This window comes from Schistocerca gregaria, chromosome 7 (genome assembly GCF_023897955.1).
Source record: "Schistocerca gregaria isolate iqSchGreg1 chromosome 7, iqSchGreg1.2, whole genome shotgun sequence".
NCBI lineage: Eukaryota > Metazoa > Arthropoda > Insecta > Orthoptera > Acrididae > Schistocerca > Schistocerca gregaria.
The window spans coordinates 86,032,178-86,056,190 of record NC_064926.1 but is presented as its reverse complement, the minus strand read 5'-3'; the positions used below and the strand labels follow the sequence as shown (position 1 = coordinate 86,056,190).

The window sequence follows — 24,013 nt, the reverse complement described above, 5'->3', positions numbered from 1 at the left end:
TGGATGGGACAGTCATGTCTTGGCCTCATGTTGGTGGTGGGCAGACAGACAGTTTCTTAGTGAAAATGCGCATGTAGAATTCTGGTTGGTGCAGCTAAGTTGGTATGACTACGTAGCATCTTTCACAAGTGGTCATGCTCCACTCTTCTCAGCACTGTATACATTTTGATGGTGTGCACAAAAAATTGCAGAACGTCAAACAAAATTTCCTGTACACCGACATCAACTCAACCAAGAAATACAAATTAATGCATAGTACAGCGTTATATAATGTGCTAAACATAGTGGAGGGTGTTGCCACTGGTGAACACATGCCATCATTCATGAATCTCTGCTGTGTCCGCATTTGGGCCTAATAGCAATCAACATGTTGTTATGAGGAGGACTTTCCTCTGTGTCCAGTCAGTGGATATGTGGGGAATGGTAAGTGTCTGGGCAGACATGATGGAAAGAGTAATTTCAGTCTGTGAAGGTCTCATTTTCCCTTCTGCGTCTCTCCTCTCCACTTTTCCCCCAGCACTGCTTCTCGTGCATTTAGCATCACCTTCGTGTCCTTTCACATCTCCACAGGCAGCACTCCAGCATCTCCCCCCTTCCATACCCTGCTATCTGTATCCCTTCCACCCCACTATGCATGGCAACTGAGATTGTTGCTCACTGCAGGGGATAAGACTGACACTTACTGACACTTCAAGTATGTAATTACATCTTTTTTCAACTGAGCCAAAGGTTTGCAGTAGTGAGGAAAATTGATAATTTTTTTGTTGTCATTCAGGGCAGCTGTAAAAACACAGGCTACCTTACCAATGACAGTACTTGTTGCCCACAGTTTGATTTTCTGTATAGAAGCTATTCATGCCTTTTGGCACAATATTGCATGACGAGTTACAGTTAAAAACAATATGTGTGGTTTCAGAATGGCCATGCCAGCCCAAGACCGATAATCGCTGTAGCAAAAATTGTATACTCCTGCAACAGAGATGAATAAAATAAAACTTATCCAATTTCAATACAGTGCAGCTGCAGACCTTCCATCCCACAGCAGCACACCTCAAACCCACAAGACATGCAGTAGTCTCATTTAAGTTGTGTGTAGCATTTGTATCTCCTTGTGAGTCAAAACAGTTGCTTAGTAATCATGTGCAGAGATGTTCATAATTCATAACAGACAACTGCTGAGGCACTGAATGAATTTAGTCAAATATGCAAAGATCTGTTTATTCACTTAGTCGTATACACAAGTGTTTCAGAAATTTACAAAAAGCACTCACAATGAACAAGATGAAACAGAAAAATGATTCTGGCTGCTGGTACTGCAAAGAAAGCAATGACATGCCTTTTTCACTGCTGCAATTCCCATAACGCATATCTGGTAGCATCTTCTAGTAATTTGCTATGATGCCTGCAACTGACTGTAAAGTATATCACACACTATATTCTCACAAAAACATTTTTCCAAATGCATATCTAAAGCTCCTAGGCAAGCTGTCCATATATGAAAGAAGCCCTTAGAAGAAACTTCATTTGTAGCTGTAATAAAGAATTACAAATATAGATAGCCATAGGAACAGTATGTCACAACTACATGCTATAAATATTTCTCAACACAATTAAGTGAGATATAATCAGATGAAACTGTCCCAGGGTGTTCCAATATTGGAACAGTATTAGTGCCCCATATACAAACATATCAACTAAGGAAGTTAATGTACAGTATCTATACCTGCCATTACAGAACTGTGATGTATAATGTGAAGTGGGTTGCTCTGAACAATAAATATTCGTTTTGCAATGTTTCTTCATTGTCTACCTTTCCGATTGGCATTATCAAAATATAAATGAAAATTTTACGTACCATCCAAGCATTCTCATTAATGTATATGTTCAAGTATACATCCTTATAAGTAGCTACATTGTTTCATATTAAGAGCACTGATATTATGTAAGCAGTTAGTAATTTAGATTTTTTTACATTTAATTTCACTGCAGGTCATCAATTTCTCTGTAACAAAGAAAGCTAAACTATTTGAGAGGCTCCACAAATTCTTTGGCCGTCATTTAGTATCTCCGCAACTGTCATTCAAACTGCTGAAAAGCAACTGCAGAGGAAAGAGTATGGTGCTTAACACATCAGTTGTATCATCCAGTTTCAGCACCGGCAGTAGCTGCAGCAGTGGCAGCTGATAAAGTACCAAGTCCTTTCTTTTCAATGGCAACAGCCACTGCTGCATCCAGGAAATCACCATGTTCAGCTACCACAGGCTCTGTGGGGGCTGAACACACAGGAACTGTCTGGCGGTGACGCTGCTGCTGAGTCAATGTGGAAGGCCGCTGCAGACCATGACTGTGTATTGCCATCAGTACAGCTTCATCTTCTAGCTCAGTATGTCCACCTCCTCTGCTGTCGACTGAACTTTGCTCTGTGCCATCCTCAAGAAGCGGTGGAGGAGGAACATTTCCAGGAGGCAGTGGTACCAAGCCCATGTCTTCAAGAACACGATTTATAGTGTTGTCCACAAAACAGCGTGCCACTTGCCTTGCTTGCCATCTGAAAGGATAGAAGTAAAGATTCAAATGTATTTGTGATTCATCATGAGACATCCAGAAATGAAAATGATAAATTTACACTGAGAAATAAATAAAAAAAAAAAAAAAAAAAAAAACTAAAGGCGTACTTCCATGAAGGGCATGAGCAGGCAAAATGTAGAACAAAGATGATCTGGGAGAAGGCAAAGGACCAGAAATAAAAATGGGATGATGCTATGGGAAATTCTGCCAATTGAAAAATCACAATATATAGGCAGTCTTTCCAAGCTTGCCATTGGCTAGGATTATAATATTTCTGACATCCATTACATCTACTTCAGACTATTCACTCAATCATTATTCATCAATATCCATAATATTGTGGCAATACTTTTGCTGGAGTTACAGGGATTCTATGTAAAAGAGAATTCTTCCATCTTTTGGCAATTTTAAGGACTGTTCAGCTTGCTCAGGTGTTGTCATTGAATACACTGAGCCAGATTCTAAACCTATGTCATTGATTTTATTGTGGTAAATCTGTCTCCTAACCATAATAAATTCATTTTGATATGGATGTACCATGTGCAGATTCATAATCTGAACACTGGATATTGATTGGTAGACAAAATAACCTGGTGATCCTCAAACTTTATCTCATCTAAGGAGCTCTCCCACTTGTGTATGATGTCCCACTTGTGCCCACAAACCATACACTCTTCATGATGTGCTGTGTGAGAGACTTACTATGTGATGTATTACTCCATAAAGTTACGAAGAAACCATTTCTAGCATCCCGAGGTTAATCCTCTGTACTGCTACACAATTAAACCTGTCTAAATACGGGCTTCAATTGTCACTACTCATACACCACTAATAAAACACCCTGCATCAATTCAACTACTTTAAGAACGATTCTGCAATCTGACCTTTAGACTAGAAAATATACACTATTAACAGTTCAAATACTAACTCCAGCTGACTCCCTTCAACTTCTAATGATTAATCGACAGGAATACAGCTGGAAGTAAATTGTGAGAAGGACACAAGAAATACCACACTTCAAGTTTCCACTAAATCAAATGGAATTTATTGGTTTCAATTAGACCTTGCCAAGCCCTCATCCATTACACATACCTTAGAGTAGCTAATGTCTCCACAATTAATCTGAACCCTCTGGCAAATGAGCATGAGCACGCACTCTGAAAATTGGAAATTACTCTATCAGAATTCCATATCCATGTATGAGAACACACTTCCAAATTCTTGTAGGCTTTCAGTACTTGAAAAATTAACTTGCTCAGTCACTGACTACCAACTTCACAAACACACTTCAAAATTTCACCTCTGCCCCAAGCAGTCCAAAAATTGCTGATACATCTACGAGGGCTGCTGGCTGACTATTCCATTTTGCAAGCTGCAAACCACTCCACAAAAATATTTCAGCATTCAGGCAGTCAGCCTTACGGAGCAATATCTCGGCACTCTCACAGGTCATTTCCTGCTTTCACTAACACCATTACTCTGCACAATTCTGCTTCCCACCAGGGCTTTCAAAAGTTTACTTCCAACATGTGGTGGAAAACACATGTCTTCAAAGGAGACAGTCTTGTCCTTGAGCTTCTATTGTTGGTTCCAACCATAACTGCTGATTCCAACTGCAACTCGTTTATAAGTATTACAGAAAGACTGAGCCGCAGCTGGCTGAAAGCCTTCTGGAAACTGGTCCTGGTGTATAGCTGAAAGGACATGCCAGCTGGCATGGGTACTCTACATAGTCTGGGGGTGGTTCTGATCAGGGATCTGCGTGATTCACTTTAGTGGTTTTGGTCTGAAAGAGATATCCATGTCTGTCCCACAAGCAGCTAGATAAACACATGCAGACTCAGGCAGAGTTATCCATCTATGAGATCTTCCATCTCCAATGACACACTACATTCTGTCACCACTTCACACAATGCTAAAGAGTGTATTGTACAAAGTTGTTGGGTACAAGGACTGATGGCTTTTGCTGGTCTTCATCTTTTGAACCTTGGGTTCACTGAGCTCATTCCGAGTCTAAACTGACAAAGTTCTCTGAGTGCTCACCATTTGGTGGTATTCTAGTGCATTAATGAATGCAATGGGCTTAGCAAGTTTGTAGGTTAGACAGTGTGGTATGCCTGGAGTCAAATTTTATCAAAATGGAGACTTTAATGTAAGGTTTACAGAAAAACAGAACACAAAAGAGTACTTACACTAGCTTTCAACCGCTTGCTCTTTTTCCAGCAAAAGTACACACCACACACACACACACACACACACACACACACACACAAAAAGAGCGGTTACCTGGGCAGATGGAGGCAGGGAGTGTGTAAGGAAGAATGAACGAAGCATTTGGTTGACTGATAAGTGGGGGTTAGGAGACTAAATAGGGAGGTCATCAGTCCCCTTGATTCAAATGTTACTTGCAGAAGATAGAGGGTCCACTGAAGTGGGCAGGTTCAGTCACAGGTGTCACACTACAAAGTGAAGAAGTTAAAACACACACAGGGGAAGACATAAAAGGGCACATCAAATCTACTGACAGATAAAAGAGTGGTCTTTGCATGGGGGAGCAGACATGGGTCCCAGACCTAGAAAACCGGAAGGGAGGTCCTAACCACAAACAAGCTGCCCCTGCTCCAGGTTCAGAGCAAAACCTTATAACTGAAAATAAAAACCACTTTCACATAGGAAACTGAGAGCAAGTTCAACCAACTGTGAATTGTCTGCTAATATTAAAGACAAGGAATCTGGTAGGCTATACTTAGTACAAAGGACTAACATAAGAGGTTTTTCCACCAGTATATGGGAGACCGTTAGTCTGGCTCCACAGCCACAGTGTGGGTGAACCTAGTATGACCAATACTTAGATGGCATAAGACAGTGGACTCCTTCTGAGAGAAGCAGCAGAAGGACAGGTGCCAAACTGCATTAGTCTCCTTGATGGTGCGGAGCTTATTACTGGGAGTGGTAGTGCACCAGGTACCATTCCACTTTCAGGCAAAGAGGGATTTGATGTGTATCTGCATATCTGCACCTGGAATCATCAAAGGAAATGGGGGAGAAGTATCTACCTCTCTAGCCAAACAATCAGCCAGTTCATTCTCTGGAATGCTCACATGACTTCAGACCCAGAGGAAGACAATGGAGCACGTGCCACAGCCAAGAGCAGAGAGGAGGTCATGAATAGCAAAGAACAAAGAGTGACATGAGTAGCAAGTCACTAACCTGCAAGCTACTCATTGAGTTGGTACTTATCAAAAAAAACTGTGGAGAGAGGTCTGAGAAACTCAATGGAGGGCCCTGTTAATGGCCAGCTGCTCTGCTGTGAACACACTACATGATCCCAGCAGTAAATGGTGTGCCATGCCAGTAGGAGATGTAAAAGCGTATTTCGCCATCTATTGTTTTATAATCATCAATGCAGAAGATTGCGCGCCACATCTCACAATGATGAAAATGGTCACAAAGTTTCAGAGTGGAAGGAGCCACTGAGCCGTATACCTGACAACCATAATCTGGTCTGGACAAAACCAGAGTGCAGTAAAGACGGAGAAGAGCACAGGATCTGCACCACAAGATGTATGGATAAGGTGGCAGAGAGCATTAAGCTTCTGCATGCAGGTAGTCTTCAAGTTTTTATCAAAAATAAGGCCCAATAAATGGGTCTGTGGTACAACATCTGTGTGCTGGTTGCATAATAAAGTACTGCATCAGGTGTACTATGGGTCGACAGCAAAAATACATAGCCCGCATTGTGGAGGGAGAGAGATGAAAGCCATGGGAGGGTGCCCATGCAGAGGCCTATCGGTAGAGGTCTGCGCGGATAAGGAAAGTGCAGTCCCCATCCGCAAGGTCCCAATCCGCAACTGCATCCGCAGCAATTAATCCGCATCTGCAAGTTCCTTATCCGCATCCACATATATATTTAAGTTTTGAATGAGTAATTAATACTAACAGACAATAGTACTTAGAATTAAGGTATGTAATGACATAGTTATTGTTAGGGTGCCATTTCTGCGACAACTTAACTACTTTTGACTTCTTAAATCACAGGAAATGCTCTATACCTACTCTAAAGCAGACCATTCCAAACAGGAAAGCATTGGCGCTCCGGAGCACACACAGTAGTGGCTCAGATCTCGTGAGATTGAAAACGCTATTTAAAAAAATAAAATCCAATGTAATAGCATTAAATGATGAAAACAGTTGTATAGAAACTATTATATTTCACTGCTCTTGTGCCAAGGCAACTGAAAATGACAATGGTTTTAAACTGTTACTAGCACGTTGCATCATTTACCGACAGTTTTTTTTTTTTTGTACTCACTGCTTGGATGTGTCAAATTTTGAAGCCATTCATGTCAGCTGATGATTATATTATAGCTTGCGTGTTCAGTCCTCGTCATTTCCAGGTGAAAATGTTTACAGTATTAGGCCTACACTGCAAAGCGCTGGCGCACCTGTGAAAAAGTTAAACTGCCAGCAATAATTGACGTTGTCTGGAAGAAATAACTCGTCTTCCGAAGAGTGACAACAAAACCAGTGGTTATAGAAATTGCGAGTGGTTGGATGAGGTAGCAGTTCCTTAGCACTCACTGCACCGTACTTGGCCCCCACATCAATAAGAAACTGTGGCGTCTCGAGAAACCCAGATCACACGCAACTTCGAATGGTAAAATGTCTTTGCTGAAAAGATTGATAAGTTTGTCTGTCGCAGCTGTCTTCAAATTTGGTGGAACTTCAGGAACTTTCACGTCTCTCTTGGTATTTAAATAAGTAATTATGCTACTTTGCCGAGCCTCACACTAATGTTTTAGCAAATTTGAAGTTCCACTTTTGTGTCCAGTGTAGCAATATACTTTTTTACATGCAAAACAAGCCACTATATCTTTTATCTTTTCGTTTCCATCAAATACGTATGCAAATTTTTTCCAAATCGGCGATTTCCATTTGTGTTCCGTCACTAATGTAAAATCACCTTTTTTCACCTTACACGAAATTGTATCCATCGAAATGGTGTTCATTTGAAGAATGAACTCTTACTGATATTTGCTATGATGCACGTTGTCACTCGGTCACTACAAAGCGCTAACTGAAGTCAGCGGAAAATTGCAATGGGCACCTGTCTGGTAGACAGTGGGCAGGTTTGCCACGCAGAGAGCACTTCACAGGCCACACAAAAGACACAGTCGCGGAAACGGATTAGGCGCAGGTCTCTTGGGTACAGCTACGTTGGTCGTAGCCAGGGGCTGAGGACAACAGACATCCGTTCTACCCGGGCCCTGCAAGATTCCAAGAATGTCAACAGACTTGAAGTTTTCAACTAACATCGCAACATATGTACTGGGCAGATGCCTTGCTCATTATCTGCAGATGACCTGCGGATATCCGCGCCAGTCACGATTTTATCCACCAAGTAACAAATACCACAGATATCCGTGGATATCCACATCCGCGCAGACTTCTACCCATTGAATAGCGCCTTAATGCTGGTGTTCAGCAGATGCTACCAAGTGGGAGATGCACTAGTTGCAAAAATCGTCGACTTGCAAAGCTGGAGTTACCAGAGGCCCAACAGAGGTAACAAATCCCATTGATGGTGATGAGGAAGAATGTGACACTTAACACATAACCCTGCGGGATACCATTCTCTTGGACCTGCAGGGTGTTGAGTGAAGTGACAACCTGAACCCAAAAGAGTTGGAGGGATAAAAACACGCAGATAAAACTCTGAAAGGGGCTGGGAAAGCCCTAGTCATGGACAGTAACTAAAATGTGACAAAGTCAAGCCGTGTTGTCGTTTTATGTAGATCAAAGAACACTGCGAAATCTGCCAGTGGTTTGTAAAAGCCTGTCACGTTGCTCTTTCCAATCTGAGTGAATGGTCAGTTGGAGATCATTCTTCCCAGAAGCCACACTGATACGGAGACGAAAGGCTCCAACATTCAAGCACCCAATGTAATTGGAAGCTAATCATTCTCTTGAGCAATTTACAAAGTACATTCATCAGGCTAACTGGGCAGTAGCTGTCAAGAGATGTTGGGTTCTTCCCGGGCTTAGGAATGGGGATAACTACATTGTCTCGCCATTGCAAGGGGAAGGAACCTGTGAGTCAAATGCAGTTAAGACCCTGAGGAGATGTTGCCTCTAGGTAACATCCAAGTGTTAGATCATCTGTTTGTGGATGGAATCCGGTCTGTGGCTGTATCCTGTGAAGAAATAAGAAGCTGCAAGAATTCTCATTCAGTGATGGGTTAATTACAGGATTTGGCTGTTTGTTCAACTTGGTGTTTGTGCCGGAGAAAGGCAGCAGTATAGGAAGAGGATACTGATGATGTCGCAAAGTGTGTCATGAGGTGTTCTGCAGGGACCAATGTACCAGTACACAGAGCACCCTGTAAGATGAGACCCTTGACAATTGACTGTTACTGGTGGTCCAGAAGGCAATGGAGCTTGGACCAAACCTGTGATGAAAAGATACACCCCCAGGGAGGAAAACAGTGCTCACAGCATTCCATTTTACTCTGCTTAACAAGGTAGCGAGCCTTAGCACAGAGATTATTAAAAGCGATAAGGTTGGTCTATGAAGGGTGTCATTTAAATTGTTGCAGCTCCTGTCAGCAGTCCTGGATAGTAGCTGCTACTCCTTGGTCAACCACGGTACCAGTTAAGGACTAGGGGAACCTGTGGATAGGGGGACAAGCAGTACCAGTGGCAGGAAGAACAGTAGCAGAGACGTCTTGCATGAGCGTAGCAATGTGATCCGAGAGAGAGGTGTCGCACTTCATAGCATATATAAAGGCTCTGCAGAATGGCCAACATGTGGGCCTGTTGGCAGCAAATGATGGAATTACAGGAAAGTGCTTATTGTCACAAAGATCATCATGGGGTGACCAATACAGGGAAGCCACGAGAGCAGGGGAGGAGACAGAGATGGGTAGCAGAAAAGGTACCATGGGCGGTAATGGAGTAGGTAGAGGAACTATCACTGATGAGAGGCAAATCAAAGTCTGTAATAAATTGGTCAATTAGAAGACCCCAACCCATTGGAGTGCATTGAAGTCCCTGAGGAGGAAGTATAGAGGTGGGAGACGCTGTATTGAAGTAGGCAATTCAACATAAGGAAGTGGCCTACATGGAGGGGGCTAGACACTGCAAATAGTGGTTGTTGGGGTCATTTGCACTTTTACTGCTATTGCTTCCTGGTTGGTACGAAGGGGGATCAAGTTACTAATGATATCGGTGTGAACCAAAGTGCACACCCTTCCAGATGCTATCCCAGGGCCATCAAGGTTCTGACAGAGCACCTGATAATCATGAAATGTTGGATAGTTATCACAGGAGTGCATTTCTTGAAGGGCAAGACAAAATGCAGAATACGAGGAAAGAAGTTGTGGAATTTCTGCTAGTTGGCAGTAATACCCATTACAATTCCACTGGATTATCATGTGGCAAGAGCCCAGGTGTGACAAAAAAAAAAAAAAAAAAAAAAAAAAAAAAAAAAAAAAAAAAAAAAAAAAAAAAAAAAAAGAGAGAGAGAGAGAGAGAGAGAGAGAGAGAGAGAGAGAGAGAGAGAGAGAGAGAGAGAGAGAGAGAGAGAGAGAAACAGCCGAGGGGAGGTCATGTCACTGAGTCAGTGGTCATCGGTGATGAGGATGGGCTGACATCTATAAAAACTGTGTCTGATACAGGATGAGGCGGAGGTGGCAAAGCCCCATGGGAAGCCCTATCCTCGACTTCTCTGGCTGAGGAGGAGGCGGCGGGGCAGTTCCTTGAGGGGAAGGGACGGAAGGCGCCAGGGGGGCAAGGAGAGAGGGGAGGTAGGACGGGGTTAAGGAGGAGGGGAGAAGATGAGAAGATGTAACTGTCGCAAAGGTAGAGGGGAGTCGGATTGGAGGATAAGGTCCCTATAGAAAATTAAACACTTTGTGATACTGAGCGAGGAGTGATATTCTCTGGGACATCTCCTAAATGATCACAGGCACAGCGGAAGGCTGACTGAGTGGCAGACTTTGTCTTTATAAGGGGGGAGCCAGATCTCATCTTGCTCAAGGACTCAAACTTCCCTGAATTTATCCTCAATGTGTTAGGAACCATGGAAAGGGTTTCGCCTCAAGCTGGGGGACTTGGCCCTCCTTCGTGGGTGTAGCCAAGAAGGGCAAGGCCAGGAAGGCAGAAACAGGAACTGAGACAAAACTATTCCTAGGAAGAGACGCAGCCACAGATGAGTGGCCAGAGAGCTTAACACATTTCATGTGCCAAACATCCACCCTGGTACCACCCACTCCGTACAGGGGCTCACTTCATTGATGTCAGCCAGCCGCAGCAACAGTTACCTGTCAGGACGGTTGTTGTTGTTGTTGTTGGGAGTTCTGGTGCCCCAAAAAGATGGGGAATCAATCCTAGACTTGCACAGCGTGTTCACGGTGCAGGAACCAGCAGCAGGATCCCTGTGGTGTCATGGGGCTCAGCCAGATGGGTACATAACAGCCCCACCACCAAGCTGTTGACCTACCAAGAAAGCAAAAGGGCTTTGGTGGTTAGGGAGAGGAAGCAGAAAATGAGAGAGGAGAGGATGAGGAGGAAGGGGAGAGGAATCCTGTGAAAGACACTACGGAGGAGCTCTTCCCCATCTGGCTCACAGCATATTTCAGCTTTGTAGATGAAGTTCAAACCCTGTGAGGGGGACCAGAAAAAGAGAGCCAAAAAAGAGGAGGAAAAGCAAACAAACCAAAACCGCAAGACAATGTGAGGTCTGGAGGCTTGCTCGGCCGACATAAATAAGAACACCAACAGAGGGAAAGGAAGGGGCTAAGTGAAATATTAAGGACAGGGAAGGAGAAGGAAGGGGAAAGTAAAGCAGTCCAGTAAAGAAGAAAGACTGCAATAACTTGGAGATCTGAGCATGCCACACACTTATCCAGAAAAGAGCTGTGGGCCCCCTGGGAGGAATGCACAAGGCGAGGGGGGGGGGGGGGGGGGGTAGTTGGATAGTGAGAGCTATATCTTTACACAGATCACTCTGCAGCTGCCCAAGATGAGTTTAGAGAGGAGAGTGTATAAGAGACAGAAAAAGGGAGTGGTTAGGGGGAGGCAGGGGAGGAAATGAGAGGACGGTGAGGATGAATGGGGACTGAAGAGACAGAGGAAGAGGGATGGGAATGGGAGAAGGGAGGAAAGAAAGAAAGGAGGTGGGGTGGAAAACAGGAGGAAGAGGGGTTAGGAAGAGTGGTAGGAGAGGACAGTACACAAACTGGACAGCGAAGAAGATGTGGACAGAAAAAAGAATGAAAAAGGTAAGCTGAGGCAGTGGGAAACAGGTTAGTGGAAGTTTAGGTCAAAAGAACTGGTAGAGATTAAGATATGCTGGAAACAGATTCCTACCTAGTGCTGGATGATGATGAGGATAATTTGGGTTGAGGGGGTGTTCAACATCATGGTCATCAGTGCCCTGACAAGAAGTCAGCACGCAAATCTCACAAGTGAGAACGAAGGCTGTCCCCACATGTGGAGCAGTTTAAAAGTCTTCTGCTCTTTCCCACCAATTTAGGGATGAGGCATGATAGTTCACAAAATTTCACCACCCTTGTAACACTGGAATCGTTACCTGCGAGGATGGTAGGCAGGTCTCCAGCAAGACTAAGGGCTGCCCTAATATCAGTATGTAGGACACGCGTAGCCACAATATGCTGAACTGAAAGCAGCATGCCAAAGACCTCGCAGAGTGGTGGTTCCTCCCACCGGAGGAGGAAGCCACGTGTTAAAGGACTATACCCGATGCACAGTCTGGCATGTAGAACCTCCTTCCAGCGGGGAGGCTGACATTAAGTCTGCCATGCCTTTTTGGTCGATTTGAGTGACCGAAGTTTGTTGTCTGTCACCTGCAACCGTTCAGTCTCCCACCGATGCATCTGTCAGAAAATGAGATGATGGTGTGCAACGGGATGGGACATTTATGGACAGCATTATCCCAATGTGCTTCCTTGGCAGCTTTGTCGGCTATGTCATTGCCCTGTATCCCAATGTGGCCAGGTACCCAGCAATCACCACCTTGCCACGGCGTTGGAGCTGCTGTAAGGAGTCATGGATGAGGTTAATCAGCAGGTCCACTGGATACACTTGGTGAAGTGCTTGCAGTGCACTAAGAGAGTCTGAAAGGACAAGAAACCTGTACGGTAATGTCTGAACAATCTCCAGTGATATAATAATGCCATATAATTCTGCATCATAATTCGTAAATTGTTCTGAAGGATGCGCTTCAAAAACCCGATCAGGGAAAACAGCAGAACAACCAAGAGCATTCTCTTGCTGGGATCCCTTTGTTTAAACAATGATAAAACTGTGGTATGTACTTAAAATGGACGAAAACAAAGTTGTAAAAACAAAATCTGGAGTACAGGTTTTCTTATACTGTGTCAAGCTTAAAATCATTTTGGTCCCCTGAAGACGCCAAGGCGGCAATGCGTTCCATCCCTGGCTGTGTATTTTGATGCCTGAGAGAGCCAGATCACAGAGTGTCTGTAGCATGTATACCAAATGGCTTGGTCACATGGGACCGATTCCTGAACAGTCGTTCAAAGGTGGGTTGGATCACTGAACTAAATGTCCATGACTGAGGTCAAGCTGAGATTTTCAGCATCCGTCAAGACATTACCGAATCCAGAGTGGTAGTTCTCCAGCCTCTGCACATAGACGCATAACTGGGCTGGTCCGAAGGCTCCAGTCAATATCCGAATACCTTCATGGCAGACAACATCTAACATACTGAGGTAGGAAGGATAGGCCAATCCACAGACCATGCTGCCATAATCTAAGTGTCGTGGAACAAATGCCCTATAAAACTGCTGGAGGAGGGACCTGTCAGCTCCCCATGTTTTTCTGCTACTGCATTTCAAAATATTCAATGACTGGAAGCCCCTCATTCATAGGTCTTTCAGGTGTGGAAGCCAAATTAATTTAGAGTCAAATAATAAACTCCAATGAGCATGGTTAAAATTGACACATGTAGTCCTCTCAGGTGAGAATCTAGAACCAGTTGTCTGGGTCCAGGTTTCCAGCCTCCTAATGGTCAGATGTAGCTGCCTCATCAGTGAAAGAGCAGAAGATTGCAAAGTCATCCACAAAAAAAGAGCATTTGACAGGTCTCCTGACTGTGGAAAAAATGCCATTGACAGTGATGGCAAACTATGTGACACCGAGGCCACCGTCTTGGGGCACCCCACTCTCCTGAACATAGCAGTCAGACACGGCATTGCCAGTGTGATAACGAAAATGCTGGTCCTCGAGAAAGGATTGGATCAGAAGTGGCAGGTGTTCACATAGTTCCCATTCATGAAAGTTGGCAAAGGATGTTGTATCCCCATGAAGTGTCATACGCTTTATTGAGGTCGAAACCTAGTCTGGAAGAGAGTATCCAAATGGCTCACATAGTGAAGTAGCTGCAAAAGTCATTTGTGTTACTGTGCATTGCAAGTTCGGCAACTGGATGGTCATGTTTGTGGTTTGCCACAGTTTGGCTGTGGCCATTCATGTGAGTAGGGAGTTGGTTGCTTGTCATGCCCATACAGAATGTTCCACAGAAATCGAGCATAGCTGATACACAACACGGCCGATTTCACATGTGGCCCTGTCTTTTGTAGGGTTGGAAACGCCTGTGACTGGACTGTGGTAGCAGATGAGGGAAAGTGTATGGGACAGATCTTGCAACTGATTTGCTCATAAGGAAATGACCCATAGGTTGCAGGATTGGAATAGGGATGGACAAGGATAGTCTGTAAGTTGGATGGGTGGCGAAACACTACTTTGGGCTATGTGGGTAGGATTTTGGATACGATATCTGTCATCTCAGGGCATGACAAAAGGTAGCCAAAGCCCTGGTGGAGGATGTGGTTGAGCTTTTCAAGGCCAGGGTCTTATGGGGTGATTGAAGGAGTGCTGGCTAGTGGCTGGCATGGGAGATCTGTTTATGGGTGAGATGTATAGGATACATTTTGAAGTTTTTCACCTCAGCTGTTTTTGAGAAGTATTCATTTAATTATATTTTGCACAATTGGCCAATTTTTAACATACAGGCTATTTTAAAGTGCAGCAAGTGTTGCTGTGTTGTACAGTTCGTAGTGGTACATGTTGTTATAAAAGATAGCAACACATCTCACTTTGCTTTGCTAGACTGATGAAAAATGTTACTTTAATTAGCAGAAGAGTAAAGAGCATCTACTGTGCCCCTGTTTGTGGAATTTGTGTGTAGACAGGAGAACGAAAAATGGAGGCACAGCACAGAAAGCGACAGTGGATGCATAATTTGTACTTGCCTATGATGGGTTACTTGCACTTTGCAGTCTTGCTTTGGGGAGTGCTGTGAACTCCAAGGAAGAAAGAGGTCTGTTGACAATGGTCAAGCACTAACGAAAAATGAAGGTTGCCATACAGAGAGTATCCCAGGCTATCTTGAGTTAAGTACAAACTTATGGTTTTGGCGAAGCATTGAAGCATCATCTATGAACATGTCTGAAAAGCTTTGTTAATTATCAGTTGTTGTGAGTTAATAACTTATTTATATATAGAAGAATGATGGAAACAGTGTTTTGTGAGTCAATAGTGAGGTACTTAAGTATAGAATCTCCCTTATAGTCCCTGCCCCTCTGCAAATCGGAAATAAAGTCAATGGTTAAATACGCGGCACTGCATAGCAGAACCACAACATCAAGAAAAAGCAAAAGGGAAATCAGGAAATTTGGAAAAGATGGTAACTGTTATTACATGGGAATGTATAAAAACTTGGCATCTCACAATATATTGATCACTTAAAGTCAACCCACAACAAGAAAAACACCCCATGTGGCATCCAAAGTGAATGATACAGATGAGAGAAAATAAAACAAAAGAGCTATAACAAGAAATTAAAACTAAAATTTTATGAAAAATGGGACAATGTACGTCTTTGCCCACGGCAACATAAGTAAACACGCCAACAAGAACTACAACACAAGCACATACACAGTGACAGTACAAATGATAGCAATAATGTTCAAACTAAAGGTGTTGGGACTTTAATTAAACCCAAATAATTTTGAATGTCACAATCTTTAACAAAAGGAATACCACTTTGTCGTAGCACCCCAGTCAACAATAAATATTATTTATGTGTTGGAGTACATTCTTGGCACACAAATCTTGATCAGCTGACTACAGAGATTTTAACAAGCAGTTTCAATGGTGATGGGTGTTGTGATGGCTTCCGATAGCAACACTCCATCATTTTGCAGCTAGTGGCACTGCAGTTGTTTACATCAGCGGCAAAACAGCGACTGTCAGAGACTGCGCTATACACACAATGGCATCAGAAGGGCGCTACAGCAACTGGTGTGGCAAATTAGGTGACCTGCACAGTGTACTGCCTCCAGAATTGTGTGTGTAGTTATTTTATCTGCAGCAACTGATTGACGTCGTTAACATTGGTGTGGTGTAAATAAATTGATAAACAATAAAGTTTTTTAGTACAATAAACACTTTACACTGTGCATTACTTTACTAGTTGTTTTGTAAAAATAAATGCTTTTTTCTCAAAACCAATTTGTCTCTCTAATTATTGAATGACCCTCATATTATCACTATTTCATAAGACTTAACACTGCACCTATGACAGGAAAATTGATACATACTATCATATATGCTTTGATATTGCATCAAAATGCCTTATTTGAGTTGTAAGCAGTTCCCACAGTGGACCAGAAATTGCTTCATTATTCACTTGACAATACATAGTCCACCTAATTGGTAGCACAGCACAAAAGTAACTATGTCATGGTTACTAAATTGCTGTAGAGCTTACACAGTGTTGTTGTCATTGTCGTTGTTGTTGTTGGTGGTAGTAGTAGTAGTAGTAGTAGTAGTAGTAGTAGTAGTAGTAGTCATAGTAGTCAGACACAATGCACTAGAAGAGTAAGGTCTTCCAATTTCTACCAGTTCAGAAGTAATGAGTCTAGCAATGAAGTAATTAACAAACAGTAAGTGTAGCACACGTTTTAATTCAGTTGCTTTTTAAATGGGGGTGTAGAGTGTGGGTGAAGCAAAAGTTGCTACGGAGGGGAGTGGCATGGAGAAAGCACATTTCGTAACAAGTGTCTATCCTCAATGTGGACAGTTAGCTTTCTTTTCTGAATAGGAGTTGTAGGTAGCACATTCGATGCACTGCTAAGTGTTTCATTATTTTACAAAAAAGGTTGTCAGAAATGAGCAGAATGATTAGTTCATTATATAACAAAACATATACATAAATGATATTTCCTTATTCTAAACATAAAAGTATTCAAATAAAATTCTTTTTCATTCTAAAAGTTAGTTATCCACTAATGTTGATAATGTTGGAGGTGGGGGGAACTAGCTAATATCTGACTGCACTCATGGGCAATGACTTCAGAAAGGCTGGGAAACTAGATGAACTCTCTAAAAACAAGACACAATAGAGAAGCTATCTAATAAAATAAAGCAATTAGATGAACTATATCAAAATAGCAAAAGAAAAGCAGATAAACCACATGAGCTACCTCAAAATAATAAAAAGTTAAATGATTTAGCCACAAAACAGATAAAATTTCCAAATTAGTGAAACCTTAGCTAATTTACCAAAGGAATTCAAAATGCAAATAGTTAAACATTGTAATATAGTTAGAAAAGAAATACAAATGCAGTTTAAAAACGTAAATGACAATACGATACTGTTACAGAAATCATCTTCGAGCAATTACAAAATTATATGCAATCAAATCTCAGAGACTCACATAGGGTAGAAATGTTAAAAATAAATTAAAAAAACTTCTTAAAATTTCTAGCATTCTGAATACTTGAACTAATTTGGAGATGTGTCTAGAAGAAATGGTAAATCAAAAAGTACATGGAAAAGTAGATACCAAAAGTGCTATATCTAATTCTGTGGATGATAATTTAATAATAGGAGTGAGTTACAGAAATTGTGGAAGGAATCAGAAGACACTAAACAGTAACTTAGAAGCAAAATAACTAATGTAGCATTATCAGCAGAATTATTAGAAGGACTACAAACAGGAGGTGGAGTTAGTTGTATTGAGCAGTTTCCAAAGTTAAGCTGGAAGGAGAAATACATCCAATGTATTTCTTATGAGTATTTTCTCAATCTATACCTCAGAAATGGGGTGATAAAAAATTTTAAAAAAATTTGCACTAGCACATTTACTAGCTGATGCAGCGAAATGGAGAACAACTCATTCACAGACATTTAAATTGTTGAAGATTTTCAGGAAAAATTTAGAATAAAATATTCATCTACAAGTTTACAAGAAAAAGTGACGCTAAAGTTATTAGATCCTAAATACTAAAATAGTTCATGGGGTACACATAAGAAATATACTAAGTGGCATCTGCCTAGATCTAAGTATTTAGATAACACATCAGATGAAAAACTTTACATCAAAAATGTTTGAGTCTCAGGATAATCTGCCCTCTTTGTAGAGTAGGTGGTGTTATGACTGCCAAGTTCCAAGGTAACAGCTTCACATTTTCACTTAGTTTTCTATAAACCAATTTCTTTCTCTTTGACTATTCTATTGTCTTTTAACTTATACACTTATATTTCAAATACATAAGTATAACATTATATTAGTAATTTGTTGCAGGAAGGTAAAGACTTACTATAAAAATTGAAGAAAATACTAGAGTACAATAAAACAAGATATTTATTTCCACAATTTTTAGTATTGTGGTAACCCTTCTATTATCTGGACTGCACAGTGACAAGGAAACCCTTTTTACACAGCTACAGCTGGAGATCATGAAAAACATGACATAGTGACATAGACTGAAGTTGTCTTTCTTTCTTTTTATTCTTTCTGCTTTCTCATGAAAATGTTCAGTTTCCTGCAGTAAGTTGAATAGTTGGAGCTTGTATTAATGATGTCATCTGAATGGTGGGTGGGGGGGGGGGGGCGGGTGTTTGGAGATAAGGCAGAAAGTTGTACAAGTTAAGAAACTACAAAGTGACATACTAATATAAGATATGTTATTCAGAAGCACTTATAAACACATAAATAATAACAGAATATGGAGACACAGGAATGGTAAGAGAGAAGAAGGAAGTAAGAAACTAATATTTTATACAGATTTTGGGTAAGACCACTATGCTGAGGAGAAATCAATCTCTCTCTCTCTCTCTCTCTCTCTCTCTCTCTCTCTCTCTCTCTGTGTGTGTGTGTGTGTGTGTGTGTGTGTGTGTACACGAGCACCTACCTCGCAATACAGCATGATCAACGTACCTGTCCAGAGACTTAGATGAGAATGAAGGGAATATCAAAATACAAAACTAGTAAAGTAAAATGAATGAAAACAGGAAAGTTTTTCCAAAACAGTTAAAGCATATGGGCTTACCGGGATTAATTGATTCCTAAGACTTTTTCTTCTTTAAGTAGATGTTGAAAAAGAACAATTCTGAGATTTGTAAAAGTGGAAAGTAAGATAAGATGAAATGCCAACATGTAATTCCTTAAGGTAAATAGCAGACTAAGTTAAGCACCTCATGCTAATTAAACAAACCATGTTATTAGAACAATTACCTTAAACAAGTATGGTGTGGAAGCTGGAGGAAACGAAAGAGAAAAACTGCCTCTACAATATTAATGAAGTTTCTGAAATACAAAGATAGAAATATTTACAGGGTCAGAAAATAGACGGGTTATGCTGTGGTGACAAGTGTAAGAAAACTGATGATGACAGTATGTACTCATTTGATGTTGAAAGGAACACACTGACTTTCGGTCACATGAGACCTCGATATAAAAGTGACATTAATTTATAGATTGTTTATGAGATAAATCATTGTCTCTAGTTGTGTAGGTTATTCCACACAGCACCTTTCATCTTAGTGGGGGAATCTGTAGTGGTACATGTTGCTATAGAGCAAAGCAAAATTTCTCGCTTTACTTTTACTGGATTGATAAAAGATGTGCATGTGAAAAATGTGACTTCAATTAGCAGTAGAGTGAAGACCATCTTCTGTGCCTGGATCTGTTGGAATTTATGTGCAGATATGAGAGAGAAAAATGTGGGCATGGTACAGACGACAGATGCGCAATTTGGACTGGCCAGTGAGGGGTCACTTGCACTTTGCAGTCGTGCTTTGGGGGTGCCGTAGACTCCAAAGAAGAAAGGGATCTGATGACAATGGTCAAGCATTAAACAAAAATGAATGCTGTATAGAGTCTATTCTGGAATATCTCAAGTTAAGTATGAAATTGTGGATTTGGTGAAGCATTGAAGCATCATGTATGAACATGTTGTCTGAGAAGCTTTATTAATTATCAGTTGTTGTGAGCTGATAACAAATTTGAATACAGAAGAATAATGGAAACAGCATTTTGTGATTTCATAGTGAGTTACTTAAATCTACAAGCTGTCTTATAGGCCACACTCCTCTGCATACTGGAAACAAAGTGTGTGGTTAAATATGTGGCACTGCATAGCAGGATCACAACATCAAGAGAAAACAAGATGGTGGCCAGGAAATACAGGAAAGAAGGTAACTTTTATCACATGGGGAACACTTAAAGACTTGGCATCTCACAATACATCGATCACTTACAATCAACCCACAATACAAAAAACACCTCAAGTTAGCCCATCATTGGACAGTGGATGTAGCCAGTCTCCCACATGTCCAACCCCTCATCTGCTTTGTGGGAGGTGGGCAACAGCGTAAAGTAGGGGATTACCTGTAGGGGGCGAAGTACAGTGAGGACAGATATTTAATTTTATTTACACATCAAGTTCCATAGGACCAAATTGAGGAGCAAATGTCCAAAGCCATGGAATGTGTCAGTACACAAAATTACAACATAAAAGTAATAACAGATAAAAATAAAATGTTTATGAGCCTGAAAAAAGTCAATCCTTTCGTACTGTCAAGCTCGTTCCATATATAAATACCTTTGTTAAATGGTAAAGTAACCTTGGGCCAAACAGGTCAACTACAATCAGTAAGTTGGCATACGATGGTGCTATATGAATATCAATGGCAATACTACTCGTCTGTTGATAGATTTGGCTTTCGAAAGGGAAATAATTATGGGCCAGAAAGTCACTGGGTAGGAGGGTTAAGAAAGAGGTTGTGGGTTTTGTAACACAAGGACATTAGGAAGGTTGGTATCCATCAGTTTGGAAGTGTTGGTCAACAAAGGTGACAGCATTGTACCAGTAGGGAGACCTGCAGGGTTGGATTTGTGGAGTTTGGAGAATAGGTATAAGAAGTGTGTGTGTGCACGCCATATCAGAAGGTATGTGTTGGTAGTGTCTGTCCTTATTTAGTGTGTTTGTTGTGTTGTGAGTAAACGCTGCAGTTGAAGGCTGCAGTAATAAAGCGGTGTTAGGAGTTACAGTTACCCATCTTAAAATAAGAACAACAAACAATGCCTCCCTGCGTCGTCCCAGCACACAGAGAAAGTAAGTGTAATTTTTTTTTAGACCTCCAAAAAACAAAGTAGAATTTTCCAATCGATGAGAGCAATACTTTGGAAAGACAGAGATGTGACTCATTGTTATGTGTGAGATTCACATTTCGCTGTGGAACTTATCACATAAACAGACTTGTTTGTCATCAACAGTAAACTGCTAACTGCCCAAGACTTACATTGTAAGCATAACTTCGTAACATGAGTTACCTCGGAATGACACTGTTGAGCTTTTTTATGTTGATGTGTGTACCAGTTTGTTAGCTCAAGACTTCGGAAGAAAGAAAACTGTATTTTTTTGCTTTATCTATTGGTAAGTTGAACACATTTATGGTTTATAAAGTTATTTTATCAGTCCTGAATCAGATTATAATACTGGAATTACTTAATTTCACACACAATAAAAATGATTGCATGTTTAACATTATCCCCTACAAAATTACAAAGTGGGGTAATTGTGTAAAGATACTGAGTGGAGATTGTAAAATGGTATGATGATGATACTCCATATAATATTTTGAAAAATGCCAAGGACCTACATTAAAAAGTGTCTGTATTGCAGTTAGGCCTACACCATAAACAATGTGTCATGGGGTTGTGCATAGTGTTATAATAATATCAGTCATACACCGCAGAGGGTGGAATTTATATTTTTCAGAGAGTCCAGAATTAAATCTGATGTTTCTACAGGACTTGCATAGTTTTGTTCTAATTTCTTCTTTAGGTCAAAGGGTACAACTGAATAAATTAGGCCTTGAGCATCCCCAAGATCTTCCTCCACATGGTATCAGGCATTTATGAAACACAACACGTATATTTCTTTGGAGAAACCTGAGCACCTTCAGAAGTGCCAAAACAATACCAGAGATTCATTTGTAGTTCAGACCTTCTACAATGAACTGAATAATTTGTATTAAATATGTGAGCTAAAATATTAGTGGAAATCATGCTTTGTCTTCAGCAGAACCACTGAAAGTATGTAAGGGTGGGGCAGTTCAGAGTTGATGAATGTCTGAGTAATAGCTGTCCAGGAAAACTATGCTGCTGCTTCAACAAATGGGTTGATGGAGAAGGCTATGGTTCGTCATTGGTTCACTACAGATTTTATGATTTGTATAGAGAAATATTGTATGTATGCAGTCAAAGTGCCATTTTCAACATTTGATGGGCATGCTAGCCATGTTAGTCTACAACCAGTGGAACTCGTTTAGTGTGCTCGCCGTGTCATTCACTTGACAGACTACAACCTCTTGACAAATGTGCGTTTGCCTCTTTTAAAATCAAATGAGGAAAAAAAAAGCTTGGCCATATATTTTTGTGTTCTCTTTACGTGTACTGTCTCAGTTTGAATGTTATTTGATAAATTTCTTTCAAAAATTTGTAACAAACTCCTTTCAAAAATTGCTTGTTTTGGAACTTCCATTACGTATTGGTTGGGGTAATTGAAAAATGGTACAATTATTCAGGGAAATGTTCAAAAGTTGTAGAAAAGTGCTGGCTTCGTTACCCTTGACGGCAAATCAATACTCAGTCCACAATATGATATTGCAGTTTACTTTTACCTCTGACCCAGTGGGAGAAACGTCAGTTAGAAACAACAGATGAACGAACCCAAGAGCAGTGCTTGTATTTCAGGTCTATATTTAAATTTAGCAAGCTAGTAATTACTTCAAATCAAAGTCAGAACTTCTCAAAATCGTTTACAGTTGCTCCAACAGAGCCACAGATGGATAAAGATTTTTCTGTATTTAAAAATACCAATAAATAATCAGTAATACAGACATGCAACTATTGTGCTGAAATCCATTCACAGGACGCCAGATTACATTCATGTCCTAAATTTAACTCTGAAATAAGAATAAGTTTGATTACCTGTGTAGCTGCCATACATTTTGTGTGTGAGGTTGTGGCATCTCCACTGGGTAAATGCCAAAGAATGGATTTACAGATACTGTTGGCTTCCTATCTGGAGGCTGATCAATCACATGTGCATCTTTACTTGTACTTGGAAACTCACTGCATGTGCAACGTACAGGGCCTCCTCGTATAACTGAACGTTCCTCTTCTGACTTTTTTAGGTGATATTTTCCTTTAATCTGCCATACATATCTTGCCTTTTTTAGTGGTCGCAAGTCTTCAAGGCTGTCTGATTCCGATGCATGTGCTGATGTTTCACCTTCTTCGTCACTTGTCCAGCCCATAACAATTTTTATAGGCCCTAAAATATTATGCTAACTACACAGTCACAAATTTCAGACTGTGTGATTTGCTATAGGCTGTACCTGATCATTTACTACCACTAAAGTGTGGTACCATCATCAACTTTATAACGGTGAAGACACTGTAAACAATTAATCCTAAAAGCTTACCTCACAACTGTAATTGCTCCTACAGCTTGCGCAATCTCTACATTACACAAGTAACACTAAACTGAACTTCTTTTTTAGTTTGATCCACATCCCTACTTTCCACTAGGAGCATCAAAAAACTAGTCTTTCATCTACGCAATTCCTTCTTTCATTGATCCAGCCAGTCACCTTTTAAACGGAAAGGTACACACACACGGGCTAAACAGACTACCGAGGTGCTGAAGACTCCTGAGCAAATAACAAAGTTATTTCATTTTGCGCTATTGCATGAATTCACACAATCCATAATACTTCCTCCTCAACGTTCTGGAATCAGCCTACACTCATACTGCCCAATGCCCATTTTCTGTCGCTGGAGGCAAATACATCATCGTTCTTTCAGTCTACGAACAGAGAAGTAGCAATTGCTATTGGAATGTAAGAGTATTGGTGAAATGTTTTCATAAAATGAAACAGGTCTGTATAATTTACATACAAATATTATAAACAAATATCACAACACACCGCTTGCCAATCATTAACTTTAGCGATTTTTCCCACTGCCTCCTATACTGAAATAAGTATCTCTGCTTACAAGACGCGTCGTCCGAAACGATAGGATCTTCCTAAATACAGCTA

The 24,013-nt window shown here is 41.0% G+C and overlaps 1 protein-coding gene across 2 annotated transcripts; it reads right to left on the bottom strand.

The window, feature by feature from the left end:
• Positions 1-1,202: 1,202 nt before the first annotated feature.
• On the bottom strand, positions 1,203-23,914 carry LOC126281545 (uncharacterized). Of its 2 annotated transcripts, none has more exons than XM_049980604.1 (2): positions 22,899-23,914; positions 1,203-2,548 (listed from the first exon to the last, which is right to left on the bottom strand). In XM_049980604.1, exons 1-2 carry the CDS (start codon positions 23,225-23,227, stop codon positions 2,140-2,142), a joined length of 738 nt encoding a protein of 245 aa, XP_049836561.1. In that variant the 5' UTR covers positions 23,228-23,914; the 3' UTR covers positions 1,203-2,139. The 2 variants fall into 2 exon arrangements, with proteins under 2 accessions (XP_049836561.1, XP_049836562.1); XM_049980605.1 differs by lacking the exon at positions 22,899-23,914 and adding an exon at positions 6,881-7,010.
• Between the last annotated feature and the right edge of the window lie 99 nt (positions 23,915-24,013).

What these genes read in the sequence shown, in the direction of transcription:
- LOC126281545 (XM_049980604.1), bottom strand. Translation starts at nt 23,227, where the DNA reads ATGGGCTGGACAAGTGACGAAGAAGGTGAAACATCAGCACATGCATCG. An exon ending in AATGTATGGCAGCTACACAG is followed by an intron (nt 2,549 to 22,898) that starts GTAATCAAACTT and finishes CTATCCTTTCAG; the next exon opens with ATGGCAAGCAAGGCAAGTGG.